Below are 16,412 nucleotides of genomic sequence, written 5' to 3' on the forward strand. Positions count from 1 at the left end.
ACTGCCAAAAAACAGGAGGAGGAGAAGACACAAAACATGCGGGAAAAAAAAAAAGCATATAACAGGGGATGGTTTTTTGAACCACAGGGTAGTAAGGAAAGAGATTGAATGGGGAATGGGTAAGAATGAAGACCCTTGGAATGCTGGAGGGAATACCAAAATGGGAAAACCAGAAATGTTACAAGGAATTGATAGATCTAACTACTCATTAGTCTTAAATTTAGCAGCAAAAAATAGTGAATGCAAAAACTAAGGAATTAAAGAATCACCACAGAGGAACTGTGATCCTGCTCCTTCACTGCTCTTTCTCCTAATGCTAAAAATAAGTTCAGAGCCTGTCACTTCCAATTTCCTGAAGAAGCAGTTTTTCTCCTTTCTTAAAACTAGGAGACATCACAAATACTCACCTTTCTTTGAAATGCTTCTCTCTTCCCCCCCTATTTTTCCGCCTGTTAAAGAATTCTTGCAAAAATCAGTCACTGTCAGCTTTTCCATTCTTCACCTTAAGACAAAGTAGATGCTCAGACTAGACTTGAGCTCCGTTCTGCCTCAGCCTCTGCATAAACTAAGAAGAAAACCTTTCAAAGTCTGCCCTGTATCTGCTAACACAGGGAACGCTGGAATCAGCCATTCAGCTGTCTGGAAAATTGTCCTAATCATGGTGTCAGAAGACTCTCTTGGGCAAAAAAACATCAAGAAAAGGTGTTGGCTAAGATTTTGATTTCTAATATAAAAACATTGTAATATACAAAGATAGCTCAATAGCTTCTAAAAGCTCTTTGCACCTTCCCTCATTCCTTCAATTTGTTTAGAAGTTGTTCCAGCTCTAGAGTTGAGAACAAATAATTTAAGTGAGAAATAAAAAATAAACTTATTAAGGAAAGTGAAACATCTGAGTATCATTGAATAACTGTAACTTTAAATCTCAACTGTATGGATTCTGAGTATATATTCTCTCAAACGATATATAAGAACATAAAACTGGAATGGATTTACCAATCTAAAAATACAATCTATTTTCTGGCAAGATCTTAGAGGCCAAGATTCTTACTTCACTATTAATTTTATTTTGAAGAGAGAACTTATTGCTATTTAAAATCACAAGTAAAGAATATACACAAAGTACAAATGAACTAAATGTGGAATTATTCAAATTCATAAACATTAAGAGAGAGATATAAACAGTCATTTATATGCATGTTTTACATTGTGAGGTACCTTTAGGCTAATGCCAGAATACATTAATATGGGCATTTGAGAACTTGATTTGTATTTGGATTAAATTCACTGTCATCTCTGATGGAGCAAAATCTCAATATAGGGTTTGTTGGCCAGGTATATTAACTCACAGAGGAAACAGGAAAGTCCAGTATAAATAGCACATCTCCCAACTTGCCAAGTTAGAGCCCACATTTAGCCTTCTATAGCACCAGTTTGGTTTTCAGAGATACCAGCAGTGGTAGCTGCTAAACATCACACACTCCATTTGTTAGAATGGCTGCCTTGAGGTTTCACAACCCTCCAAAGAAACATAAACACTTCTGAGTGAAAAAAACCAAAACACAGTGGAGAAAATGGGTAGTAAAAAAAAAAAAATCATTGTTTTCCATAGAAAATTTTATTATAATATTTTTTAAACTTCAGAGATCCTAAAAATGTGAGTGGAAGCATCTGTTTAGTTCTGAAGCTCAGTATATTTACTCAGCATCAGACACAGTCATACTAAAAATAAGTCTTAAGAATGTAAGACCTGATCATGCTCTTATTCAGAATTAACCTCACCGAGTAACCTTTCCTGCTTTAAATAATCACTATTAAGCTTTTACAAACTCCAGCAGCTCCTCTATACTTTGGCCAACCTCAAAAATAAGAGTTGGCCTACAAGTGCCCTGAATCCAGATGAAATTTCTTTTAAGGAAACAGGCAGAACACATATTGGCACAATTTCTCAAGAAGAAAAAGAGTTTTATGGACTCTCGAACAGATCAACTGTAATGACACATGTTAGAAGTGAGCATGTAAATGGTATTGCAAGATGCCAAATACTCACTTCCACCAAAACCAAGGCATGACTATGAATAAATAAACAGCTTGACAAGAATTAGCTTTTACTGAGTGTCTTTTATTTCATGGTTGATATTTTTGTATGATATGCAGTGGGGAGAATTCAGATTTATGTACAAACGTGGTGAGAACCAGTATTCCAGAAGAAACCTGGAACATGCCTTTCCAGATGTCTCCTGTACCCAACTTTGCCTTTGAATTTCTCATGTAAACTCAGAAATTCAGAAACCCAAAGCATCCAGATATGGGATGAATAGGTAAATTTTACAGAAGGGATTCCAAGGAGAACCCAGCACGATTGAGTTCTATATCCACACTGACTGGAGCTACATATCCCCCCAAACCAAAATTTATTGTAGAAGACCAGACAAAAAAAACATACTCAGAAGCTTTTTTTGCCTATTTGGCAACCTGTATAATTTCTCCCGATTCTTTTTGCTCTCTGTTTGTCTTCTGAGGGAATTTCATGCTCCAGTTGACCAATTTGAAGTCAGAAGACTCCAAGCCATTTGCCCCTTGGAGAATTGCGCACAAACCCAAATCTGAGGAGCACTGGCTCCAGCCCCTCTGCAGCTGCAGAGCCCCAGCCTGTGCCAGTGTCTCCCAACACACAGCTCTGCTCTCCTGCAGGCTTCACCCTACCAAGACTTTTCTCAGTGAGCTCTATTTTCAACCAGAACCAACCTATCCTCCACAGACAAGGCAACTTCAGGGTCTCTGACCTTTGATACAGGATTTGCTCCTCAGCATATTATAAAAAACTTTACCAGCAGACCTTTTAGTCTTAATGCATTTCCTTGCAGATCACACAGAAGCATATTCACTCTGAATGCTCCCATGCAACAAGACGTTTAAAAAATGAAAACCCATGTTCCTATGCAGCACCAGCAACTCAGCTGTAAGTCTTATGAAACAATTCAGAAGCAGGATGTGCCACAAAAAATATCTTCTGTAAGTGTCACTGGAGACTTGTTTCATTTCTGATCACCAAAAGAACGTCAGTTCAGAATTTACCTTAAAAACTCCTTGCAAAAATTTTTTTCAGCTCATGTGAGGATGCAGATGAAAGCCTGATTATACAAAGAACCCAGTGTGCATTCTATCACATATTTCAAATAGTAGGAGATTCCTTCTTTCCTGTCCTCACAGAAAGCTATTCAATTCCCTATAAAGCCTTAAATCAGTTTCACAAAAGACTTTGACAGCAACAAGAGAGGATGTCAACATGAGTTACGTTAGATTTGTCAAGAGTAGGTGCTTGTAGATATTTCTTCTATTGTGAAAAAGATATAAAAAGTTAAAGGGGGACTAATTCAAGGAGGAGAGGGGAACATGTTCTGACATCTTATAGGACAGACATCTTGTATAACTTGCCCAAGTGGCAGTGGTTATAAAAGTGTTGTTGATTTGGAAGGCCAGAAGCAGGAGGAAACCTGCTACCTTAAATGCCTCATTCCAGTGCACCCGTAAAGAACACACTGTCTGCATTTTTGAAGTGTTTGCCATCGAGATGGCAATCCCTCCAACCCTGTTTGTACCACACAATAATGCAGAAAGCAGAGAGCCCTATGCATTTTCCAAAAGGTGGAGGCAGACCACGCAGGCTGATAGAGCATCTCAGGCCCCCAGCAGCACAGTTCATCGGCACAGCAGGACACTGCTGCCCAGTCTGCCTCTCCCAAAGCATGCCATGGTGAATTCTCCCCTCTTACCTCACTCTTCCAGGTATTTTCTCCCTGGTGCAGCAGTCTGCTGCTTTTACAAGCATATCCATGCATGATTCCCCCTATTTCTTCTCATAGACCCCACAGAGGGAGCTACCAGAGGGATCTGCAGGCTACTGGCTGAAAATCACTGATCTAGATTTGGCACTTGTAACTCCTGGCTTCCCCTGACCATCTTAAAATTACACTGCTGTTTATTTTCATTTTTTTCTACTTAGCTTTTATTCCACTGTATAGTTAACTGACAGCTTTAAAAAAAATTATGTTACTTCACCTGGAAACAACTGTCTTAAAGTCACTTTGAAGCACCTTCTGATGCAACCAGAAGGTTACTCAGCCAGCTGATTTTTATGCTCATGTAAGGTATTAATAAATGGGAAAAATTAAAGACTTGCTGGAAAAAAGACACTGTGGGCTAACTGAATAGTCGCCATATACAACTTAGATGAAAGAAAGTTTTTTAGCCAGAGGGGATAGCTTCATGATTTAAATCTGCAGTCTGAAATACTTAGTGTCCTGGGACGTCATAGTGTATGTTTGAAAAGGTCAAAAGTTTGATTGAACAAAGTGATTTACACGCAGTTGATTCTGCAGGAAATTTCAAAGCTAATGTTCCATAAGGGTAATTAAGAATCGTCAACAATTTTAATAAAAGCCAACACAGTCTCTGTGACCTTGGAAGGAATGTTTTTCCTTCCTCTTGCCCTTTAGGGTAGTACTTCTTGATTATCTCCCACATCTGGGAAAACCTACTCTTTGAGTCTGAAGGAAGAGAGCACACACCAAGGCTGACCCAAACACCAGAGGCTGCGAGACCAAGACCAGCACAAAGGGATCTCTCCTAGCCCTTCCTCACCCTATTTCCCCAGTACCTGGCAGCAGCCAGCCTTCCTACCCCAAACCCCAGTGTGGAACTGTCCTCACCTGCTGCCCTCCCTTTTCCTCTGTCCTATTCAGGGATTCAGGTGCCCAGGACTTGCCCCTCCCAGGGAGCAGGGACAAGCAGAGCTGCTGCTGCTTCTCACTGGTATGCAAGAGCTGGGGACAACAGTGAGGTCTCCCCTTAGTTTCTCATCTTAAGGCTGAAGAAAGCCACTCCTCTGGGCCTCTTCTGAGATGTAATGAAGAATCAAAGCCAGGACATTCTTTTACACTCTTCAAGCAAGAGTGCAGCTTCAGGTGTGGTAGGAAAAGAAAAGGGTTTGACTCAGTTGAATACACTGCACAGCTGAACAACCCTACCAAAAAAAAAAAAAAAGTTCAGCAGAGAAAACGATCCAGTGAATTAGTTTTTGACTTAATTTATTTAGCTCAATTTTGCATCGCACATCTGTTGAGAATTACTCTTAAAATATAAAGTTTCATTCTTCAGAATCAAATAAATCTTTGCTTTGGCACCAACAAGAACCTTTCCTTCGGACCACATCCCATCTCTGGGTAGGCACCCCTCTCTGGCAGGTAGAGAAATGCTTTGAGGTCTGCTTTTCTCCCACAGCACAGTCCTGAGACCCTGACCACCCTCCACAGTTCACCCAGGAAATCAGGGGCTGGATGATCCTGCTCCTTCTCCAAGACAGCCTTATAATTTTAGGTGGTGTTTGGCTGACCTAGAAGGGTGGAGCTGCCCAGCTAGTTATGCCCCTCCTAAAGTGACAGCAGGTCACTCTCAGCAATGACTCCCTGCCCACCTGAGCACCAGCACCCGAACAACACTGCATTTCCATGGCCAGAAAACCAGCAAAAGATCAACAAATCAACACCAACAAATGCAGGAGCAGCAGCTTCCCCACTTCTCCTCAGGAATTATCTGATGAGAGACCACTGCTTGGAATTAAGTGATGAATTTCCGTTCATTCACTCTTGATTTTCTGCCAAAGGCATCTACAGGGAAAGATGAATGCTGCTGCTACTGACTGAAATCAAAACCATAATACACAACAATCCATCAGACAAATTAAGGGCTGTGTTTTGTTATCACCACAAGCCTGCCTCTGACAAGCAACATAAAGGAGAATTACAAACTCTGAAACAAACTTATTAACGAGAATTATGTAAGCCTAAAGGATTTTATCAGACATACTTCTATCAAAATAAAAGGGCAGGATTTGCTGACAGTAGCAAGGTGGGAAATATTAACTGCTAATACTAAAATACATCAATTAGATGTATAACAACAGGTTTATTACACCTAAAATAAAATAAATAATAAAAAAAATCCCTCACAGAACCCAGTAAAATGTAACATAGTAAAACTGTAAACAGACTGAAATTTCATTCTCCTTAGGGCTACCTCCCTTCTGAATGAAATTGCCTGCAATGCTCTCACTCAATTATTCCTAGTACCTGGCTCTTAGTAGGGTGTGAAATGTAAATACATGTTTTGAGCATCTGCTTTGGAAATCACCCTCACCCCCTTTTCTACCTACAGTAAGAAAATCCTTGCAGTTGTGTGGTTCAGTTTTTTCTCACATCCATATCTGCAAAGTTCGTAACAGAAGGAAGAAGACAGGATCTTAAAATACTTTGTTGAATTGAGGTACTACTGTCTTAAGCAAGACTATTTAATCAAAACATTTATAGTAAGTAAAATTTTGATTTTTTTTCTCTTCAGCCACGTTCAGCAATGCAATAAAGCTCCTCCTTGCTGAACTCCAGAACAAGCTGTGCAGTTTCACAAGCACTATTGTTCTGCACACCACTATTTGAAACACCCACTTATTGTTACTGGATATTAAAAAAAAAAAAAGCAACACCCAAACTACTGGAAAATAGATTAATGGCAAGCAGACAATAGAACAGATGTGGGTCATATGACTTTGGGGCAGGAGGAAAACACTAAAGTTCTGTCCTCAGTCACCTGCACAAGGCACCACTCATTACCACCCCTGGGATTCTTGAGAAGATGGCAGGTATTCATTCACTGCAGGAAGTCCATTCTCAATTTTGAAGCCAAATCACTGCTTTTTAGTGACAAGCAATATATATAAAAGTGATAGAATTATACATTATAGGAAAGAAAGATAATGGGGAAAATCTTTGTTTTATATTTGTCACTTACTTTATGAAATCATCATCTCTCTCATGTAGACTTTCAGCAATGAAAAGTGAGGTGAAGCGCACCCCCACTGTTCCATGGTTTTTTGTTTTTAGGGCTTATTTAATCAGTAAAAGGTTGTGTTTTAACATCATTAAGGAGTGCAAAGGCCAAGAGTAAACAGGAAGTTTTCACTTTTATACCTAGCAGTCTGCCAGAGGGGACTATTTTACCCAGAAGATGCCATCTTACTTAAGTAAGAGGGTTTTTCTACTCTAAGCAACAAATATCTTACTTTGTAATTGCTTGCTCTCTTTCACTTCTTCAAGGCAAAGAAACCTTCAACCATCCCAGAGAAATGGAAGAATAAAGGATGAAATAACTGGAGACTTAGCCCAACTCTCCTCACCCATCTTCTGCGCTGCAATTACTGTCCACAGTAATTGTAGTCTAGAGACTTTGCCAGATTTATCATGGTTTTGTCTTTTGTGCTTCTCCTTTACCACTTGCCACTGTTGGGATTAAAGGAGCAAAAGCCTTTGAGGTACAAATTACCACTGAGCCAACCAGCCAGGGTGATGGAGGAATAAATAATGCGACCTACACATTTTGTCCCTCAAAAACACGTACTCCACAGACTGAGCTCATGAATTCCACTTTCCTTGGCCCAAGGCCTGGAAACTCAAGTCTTTACCAAGTGCCAGACCTCCCACTGAGGGCAAAATTAACCTCAGTTTACAGGTCAGAGCACTCTGATATCCTTGAATTTCACCAAATATTGCTTTAAGGATATGAGGAGAATGAGGTTGTCTGAGTAAAGGCATCTGAGACCATCTGGTAGGTTTTTGAAATCTGAAAGGTTGTTTGGTTTAGGCTTTCTTTTTTTATACAACTCTAATGGGGATTATGCAATCTAACAACCATCCCTCTTCCACTGCAACCTCCTCACTAACCACAGACAGTCCCTAACGCAGTATTTCACTGCAGTTTAGAATTAACTAATTCATTTACATCTTCCTCATGACAAAGGAAACTGCTCTAAGATTAATAATGCAGTGGTCACAAGGATTTGTAAAGCTCTCTGCTACATCCTGCCTCTACAGAAAATGCTGAAATTGCACTTTAATACAACTAACAATGGAACCAATACCTTTGGCTTTAAATGGCTCACTACCACACCTCACATGACTTTTAGGACTCAGTCACTCTTAGGTTCACATCATCTTTGCTCTTCATGGTTTCCACACCTTCCTGATGCTTTGTGTTAAGTCTTTACCCCTTCTCCCCATCATTCCTCACGTGCTTGTAGCACCCACTCCCAAGAAGACTCTTCAGCCAACTGGCAGCCACCAAAAGCATTTTTACAGTTTAGCCATGCTAACTGAATACCAGCTAGTTAATATTTAGTAAAAAAAAACCAGCTAGTACTGGAAAGAATAGACTACTCTACATCCTTTAAACTTTTATAAACTGAAAGAGAACAAATCCAGCACAACCACTTCCATAAAAGAAAAAAAAAAGTTATCCTTATTAAAAAAACAGCTATTCAAACTTTTTAGAAAGGTAAACAATGCAAGCCTCTGCTTCCCTGCAGTCATTCCAATTTTTCTTTACTAATTGCTTCAGAAGAGCAGTTCACATTGTGTGGTCAGGCAGAGAAAAACATAATTAAAGTTACACAGAGATTGTCTAACTTGTTAGTATCCCAAGCCGAAAAGGGCAGAATGTACACTTTGCTTTTGAGAATAAGCTTAAAAGGACATAGATTGGTTTAATGTCTCCCCTAATTTACAACAGCTAAAATGAAAAAAAAAAAAATTACAACTTTTCTTCCATTTAAAAAAGTAATTTCATTTTCCACAAAAAAAAAAGCTTCATTCTGTATATAGGCCAATCCTCCCTTACCTCCAAATGAGCAACACACATTCTTTCATGCTTGCCTAGCCATGAGACACATGAACTATACTGAAAAAAATCTACACTGGGTTGCAAAGATTACCTAACAATACAGGTCAACACCTAAGGATGGTCAATTGAAAAATCCAACCGTAACTCTGACTTCAGGAAAAGAAATATAACTCAAAAATTTCTCCACAGAGCAAAGAGGTCACTTCAGTGAGTTAACACCTACACTTTCCAAACTCTGAAGACTTTGCTAAATTCATTATTTTATTAATCTACATTTTTATGAAGAATTCACAAGAAGAAAAAGGGGAATGAGATCCATCTTACCCTGCAAATTTTGCATAGACAGTGAAGGACATACTACAGAAACAGCAAATAGCAGCAAGAGACTGATGCAGCAACACAGCCTGTCCAACAGGTTTTAGGGAATACAGTTTGCTCAGGAACCAGACCAAGTAACACCACGCTCCTGGGCTCTCCTGGGAACAACTGAGGGGAGGAGAACTTTTCTCCTGCATTGATCAAAGCAGAGGTGGTGCTGAGCTGCAGTTTGGAAAAAGCACAGTCAGATGGGTGATACCATGATAAGAGTCTAGGATAAAAACCAGCTGACCACGTCACAGACCAAACCAGAGTGCTCACGAGAACACAACCAGTATTACTATTAATTACTGTATTTTCAAGGTGGAAATACAGTTCTAACTTCACTTAAATAGGTATCATATCACCTATTCATATCCTGATCAGCCACTGCATTTATAACATAAAGCTTCAAATAATTATTCTGCCAAATAATAGGTAGGGGCAGAGTCCTGGAGACATCCCCAGTATGGAAATGGAATTCAACAAGCAGCTATTTTGGCTGTCTCCTACATGGAGATGAAACATTACACATGCCACCAATAAACAGACTGAGCACAACTCAAATTAATTTAAAAGAATTTAAAAGAAAAAAATGTGATTATTCTGAGCCCATCCTCCCATTCTGCAATGCAAGCAGGAGCACAGCGATACATTTATTGGTTACTCCCAATCACTACTTTCTGCTTAAATTTGAAATAAATATTCTGGGCCATTCTGAAAGCCTGAGTCATCATCACTTGCAGATCCACTGCCCACAAACAAGTCCATGTTCTACATACCCATGGAAAACTGGACAGGTACCACAGGCATGCACTCACGCCTAACTCCAAATCCATGCTGTGCTGACACACATGCAGCCAAATTTTCAATATAACAGCTACAAATTATTTTGGAAAACTAATATCTATGTTTATGAGAGTCATAAAAGGTTTTGTAATAGGCAGTGTTGACCACAGCCAGTGTATTAACTTTTCTACTCTTGAACACACAATGGTGCCCTTGCCACAACTTTTTTGTTTTTTAAAAATTGTCTTTTAAAAATACTACAGAACTATAAAGAATGCTCCATGCTTTGGCTAACTGAAATGGAGTGCTTTACATAACCTTCTTTACATCACAGGAAAACCCCAAAGAACTAGGGAAAAAAATCACATAAGCAAAAATCACCCAGTCAAATAAACTAAGAAAGATAATTTAAGTGAGAAAACCTTACTTGAAGAAGTAAAATTATTGAACAGCTGGGATATAAAAAGGACAAACATTCAAGCTTTTATATAGGCCATAATATGGATGGAAATAAGCTCTTTACACTTATTTTTCTTAACATATTTGTAAATGCCACATCTAGTCAGGAGACTTCTAAACAACTTCTTTACAGTTAGATTTTGTTGCAGTTGACTTCTCCCCTGCTCATTTATTTAGGGCAGTTGCTACTGGGGTTTTGCACAAAGACAAGTCAGGGACACTCCAACCACCCTTAGAAATGTCAGACACTTCTCATACAGTCAGCTGAACTTGGTCAGCACAGTTCTGTACACACACACAAACATCAACATATTTAATAATAAATTCTAAAACTTACTTTTCTGTATCTGAAGATTGTTTCCAGCCTCCTCGAAGATCCCGTGTGATATCATTCCCAGTATTATTTAAGATGGCATCATCTTTATTTACAGAATCCTCTTTTTTTCTAGCTGTAGGCTCTTCAATTTTCGGGTGCTTTGGCTGCATGTCCTTTGGAAAGGTATTTGTGCTCTGTAAATCCTTTTCACATCTTTTGGGTTCATCTTGGAAGGTAGAGGGCTTAGATTCTACCAAAGAAGATCTTGTTGCAATATTAAATAAGCTTCCAAGGAAATGAAAAAAGCCTTCTCGGGGTTGCTTGTCTTTATCTGATGTTTTGCTTACAGGAGTCAAACTAGGAAGGCTATTAGCCTTTTTCAGCTCCTCCTGGATTTCAGACTTGCTAAGTTCTTCTGTGGAATGGTTCTTCTCTTCATTTTGACAAGCCTGAGATAAATAAAAAAAACACATAAAGATGATGGTTCCTGCCATTTTCACATATTCCCAAATTCCTTGATTTTAATTTGCACCTATGTATTGCATTCCTTTCAGGAGATCTGTCATTTAAAAGGGTGAAAGCCCACTGCTTGTTGTCTTCTCTTTTTGCACCAAAGAGGTCCCTATTCCACAAAAAGTAAGAAGGACTAACACAGGCTAGAATATTGCCAAAGCAGCTGCAGTGGAAAAAAATATAGGACAGATGGCAACAATTGCTTCAACTGGCATCAAAAACATGGGGAAGAAGCAAGGAACAGTTATTTCACACTTCAGACTAATCCCCTCAGAAAGCACAGCTTCACAAACAAACCTCCATGTGCTTGTGAGAAGTTTTCAGCTTGCCAATCTAGGCAAGAACACCACAGCCAAACACAAACACCCCACAGCCTTCTGCATGTCTGAAAAACCAAGGAGAATCAAGAACAGAATGGGAATAAAACAAACTCAACTCACATCCCAGAGGTGAATCCCACCTATTATCCTTAGCAACTTGATGTTGAACCCTCTGGCCAGCTCTCCTTCAACCTCACAGCTGTTTCCAAACGGATTTGTTGTCTCCCACAGTCTCCAGCACTCTTCCCCTGGTTTTCACACAGTCAAAGTCCTACAGAGCACCAGCCCTGCACCTCTGACCTTCTGAACTGCCTATCGGCCCTATCAGTGAACTGAAATGAATGAGCACCAAGGCAGGGCTTCACCTCATTCAAACCACATGTTCATTGCTTCCCTCAACTCAGCTGAGCATCTACACCCAGAGGCAAGGCAAGCTCTATTCCTCACCAATTTATGCCCTCGAATTTCCTCTGTGTCAGCTCCTCTCAGAGATCCAAGGACTGCTGTCCAAGCTCATGTTACTTCTGTCAAGACCATCTGCTCAAAAGGGTGATGCAACTTCACTGGAAAGCTTCACAAACACCAGGCACAGCCACATTTTCAGCTTCACAATCTGCAAATGTGTTTGTTTTTTTTTTTCCCCTGGACTAAAGCTTTCTGGGAAGCACCTCCCTCCCCCATCCCCACCCTTTGTAGTGGGTGCCATAGGCTATTGCTGCCTATTTTATCTTTACAGTACAACCCTGTAATTTCAATTCCTGATTCAACCCAGTTTATTAACACAGATTAAAGTTACCCCAAGCTTTTCTCAGATGAAATCTATCCTGCTCAACAGGAGTGGGAAAGAACATGAACAAAAAGTCCTATGCAAATTTTAGTTGTGTCAACAATACATTTGGATAAGAGTAATTGTTTCAAATTGGGCAACACCAACATAGAAAGCTACTATTTTCACTAGATGACCAATCCTATTTCTACTTGAAGTAATCTTAAATAAGCCAGCAGGCTTATTTGTTAATAGGCCACCTAGGATCATGTTAATTATGAAAAAAAGGGTTTTAATGAACTCAGCTTCATCCTCGGGGAACAGCAAATTCTTAAGAACTTTCAAGATATATTTAGTGATACTGAAGCAGTGGTCTTTAAACTTCAATCAATGCTTTTTTTACCCTTGAACTACAGAGCAGATGTAATTGCTTAATATTAAAAGATGCACGTGTTGAAAATGGAATTATTGGAATTGTGAAGACAGAAATTGAACAGCATTAATTTGTCCTTGAGAAATCCACACAATATCCATTCTCTTTGTATAGGCAAGACACTTGTACAATCACACTCAACTTCTAAGTAAAATTTTCAAAGTGGGCTAAGTCAAACCCTGGCCTTTTTTCATCCCACCTGTGACAAACCTCACCGTTCCCCCCATACTGCTCTGATCAACAACTCATGCATCACAAAGAGGTGCAGTCACCCCTGTGGGATCAGAGATTTACCATTTACATGTCAACTCTATCCAAACCCAGCCCTGGAAATGAAGATGCCAACAGTGCAGCCCCTAGACGTGCCACAGCTCTGGCTGCTGTCTTCAGTATCAGACAAGCAACACACGAGCCTGGAATGAACCTCTTGAATAATTGACTTGATCTCAGAGGAACTGAGTACTTTGCATAAGCAAATATGAAACAGAAACAAGAAAACAAAATTATTTCCAAAAATTTGATGAGTGAATGATTCACCATGTCAGCTTCAAAGTTCTACTGTCATATTTTCTTCCTTCACTTTGACTAACACCTCACCATTCTTCAATGCCAGATTTTAATTCAACTTTAAGTGAAGGAGGGCATTTCTCCGTAGTTTTGAGACTTGTACTGTTCACAAAGATTTGTCTAATCTAAAAGAGTACCCCAGTGCAGGAAATGGACACAAATCTTATTCTTTTCTCTGCACAACCCTTTTAAGCCATAAACATTTATATTAACTATTAAAATATCTATGAAGTTAACAACTAGATGCATTAACTATAAAAGAAATTGTTACATTAAAAACTTGACAACAGTTTAGTCTTATAAGTGTTTTTGTTTGTTGTTGTTTTGTTTGGTGCGGTTTTGCCCATTTTTTAAAACCATTTGTATTCAGAAACTAGTGGAAGGTTTGGAGTTTTTTTCCTATTATGAATTGAGACATCAAATATAGTTAAATCTCTACATGTGAAAGTCTCCTCCGAGCAGCTCTGAGACATAACACTTGTAAAGACTGCGCTGCTTATTTGTGAGCATAATTTATGCCCTGCTTGAAAAGCTGTTTTGTAGTCTCTGCTTCCAGAAACAGAAATCCATTTAGACTTTCCTTCCTCTTTAATCTTCCTTTCTTTACTTAACTTTTGGTAAATCAAAAGAACAGGAAGCTTTAATATGAAAGGGTCCTTCCATACCTTTAACCATAAATAGCGTCTTGCATGAAAAAAAGCCAAAGAGAACATTTACACTGTATTTGAAGACAGATGTGGAAATTAAATCCTAACACAGAAGCTATGCAAATCCTTCTTTCTTCCCTTCAATATAATCAATCCTACTCTCCATATATTCTCCCTCCTGCTCCACTTTGCCATAACAGACAGCTCAAGCTATTGGTATTTCATCATTTGCACACAAAATCTCAATTCAAAGTCTGAAGCATTATACAAACATTACTGTTCCTGCTGCAGATTTTGAAGTTTGTATTTTAAGATGGTGCCAGATTCAAATTACTGAGACGAAAGCACACGATTTTACTTTACAAAAGCCAGTAAGCCTCTGGCACAGCAGGAGCCTTCAGGCACGAGTGCCTGATGAACACGCAGCACGGTGGCAATTCCACGAGCCAGTATCACAGAAACTTTCACTTACCATTCCCCCTGCCTCTCTCCCAGTCTAACAGAAGCCCCTAGTGAGCACTCAGGGAAAAAAAAAGGTAAGGGAGTAGGGTTTATATAAAATAATCCTTTCTACGGTACATCCTACCAGTTTTCAACAGTCAGGGCCTCTAGCAACCTTGACAGAACATTTGATTTTGTTTCATAATTAAGCTTGAGCAGCTTGATATTCATAACACTGCAGGAATATCAATGACCCTTGTTTTACCTACACTTCATGTGATCAGTCGAAGAAAAAGAAATTTAAAAAGTCCTCTAACAGTGTTACAGCAGTCTGAACAGTTTGTCAGGATCACCAAGAAAACAGGAGTTTCTGGATGGAAACCTACCTGCCAGATCCCCTTTGAGATCCTTGCTGATGCAAGGAAAAGAATTTTCCTCCTATAGTGCCGTCTTTCTGCTCCTCTTGTAATGAACTGTCATCAGTCTCCCCCTGCCTCCCCTTTCCCACTCTCTGTGAGCTTTCCTGCTTGTGACATGCTTCATGAAGCTTTAATTAGCTTTTAGTCCTTTGGCAACTCGCTCCTCTGAGTTTCACTGAGCAAGCCCTGGGTGACCTGGCCTGACCTTGAAGCTGAACTGAGGCTGGACTGGATGACACTCTGGGGTCCCTTCAACCTGAATTATCCTACGGGCCTGTGCCCTCGCATGCAGCCAGGCTGGTGTGGCAGAGTGTGAAACAAGATTATGACTTCAATCAGGTGACCAAAGAGACCGCAGTGAAAAGTGACGCCGTGTCTGGGCGCTGTGCTCCCACTTTGCTGCTCTGAAGCCGGCCAGCTGGGGCTCAGGGGACAAGCCCCCGATGCCACGTCTCAGGCAGGATTGTTATCCCAGTTGATTTATCCAGCGGCAGCTGAGTGTGCTCTCCGGGCTGTAATCCACTGCAGGCCGCAGCGCGGACACCCGCCCTTGGCCGGCTGCGCCTCGGCAGGCAGGCCAGTTGAACGATCCCCGAGGATTGTGCCCAGCAGCACCCTGGGGAGGCTAACCTGCCAGGTCACCTCAGCTTTCCTCACCTCGTGCCCAGCAGGAAACCCTTGTGACCACCCTTGTAAAGCATCTTTTCTCAGCAGCCAGGTGGCTGAAGTTTGAATTGTCAGAGGTTCTCAGTCAGCAAGGGCTACATCCGTCTGCCAAAAATACAACCTCTTTTATTGCCCTAACGAGGGAAATGAAAACATTACCAGCATTAAAACACAGATCTCCGTGAACAAAGCATTAGCTTCCAGCCACAACTGCCAGACATTTGGGATTTCCCTCCCCATGAATGAGCGCTCATTACGAAGCAGAAGCTCCAGACAGCCGCGCAGGGACGTGTCGCATTCACATTTTCTGAAAAATCTCTTCACCCAGGATTTTTCTCCTGGGAAGCTGAGAAGCCTCAGAGAAAAAGGAAAACAATTATTTTTCTCATTTGCTTCTCCTGTGTTGTGCTCACACGTGGAATGTGTTTGGAGATTGTTTCACTGGATTCCGGTGTGAGTTGTTTTGTCTCATTGGCCAACCAGCGCCAAGCTGTGTCAGGACTCTGGAAAGAGTCAGGAGTTTTCATTCTTATCTTTTTAGCATTCTGTCTGTATCCTTTCTGTATTCTTTAGTATAGTATAGTGTAGTGTTCTTTAATATAGTATCATAAAATAACAAATTAGCCTTCTGAGAACATGGAGTCAGATTCATCATTCCTCCCTGCCACGAGGGTCCCTGCAAATACCATAGGGACCTCTCAGGCCGCCTGTCCTGCGGCACTGGGAGAACATCCTGCCTCCTGCACAGACACCCTTCTAACACCCTATCTCTCCTGCACTTACGGGAGAAGATGGCCTACCATCACACAGTTAGGATCATCACTAATTCACCCCAGGGACTTCCAACAAATCATTTAACCCCAACATCCTGATCTGAGAATGGGTCACGGCGCTGCTCCTGAGTTTCTGTTTGCTGGCATTTAAAAATTAATTAAGAGATTCAGGCTGAAGTTCTGGCATTGCCACATATAGTACAGGAAAATTAATCT

At 40.4% G+C, this 16,412-nt stretch overlaps 1 protein-coding gene across 1 annotated transcript in view; it reads right to left on the reverse strand.

The window, feature by feature from the left end:
* Nucleotides 1-16,412, reverse strand: part of CRYBG3 (crystallin beta-gamma domain containing 3) — an 82,586-nt gene that overhangs the window by 45,278 nt on the left and 20,896 nt on the right. The window contains 1 exon segment of the mRNA XM_041480178.1: nt 10,673-11,100. Within this exon segment, the coding sequence (XP_041336112.1) occupies nt 10,673-11,100 (428 nt within the window).

The sequence above is a fragment of the Pyrgilauda ruficollis genome, unplaced genomic scaffold (genome assembly GCF_017590135.1).
Source record: "Pyrgilauda ruficollis isolate IOZ18807 unplaced genomic scaffold, ASM1759013v1 scaffold50, whole genome shotgun sequence".
Classification (NCBI taxonomy): Eukaryota; Metazoa; Chordata; class Aves; order Passeriformes; family Passeridae; genus Pyrgilauda; species Pyrgilauda ruficollis.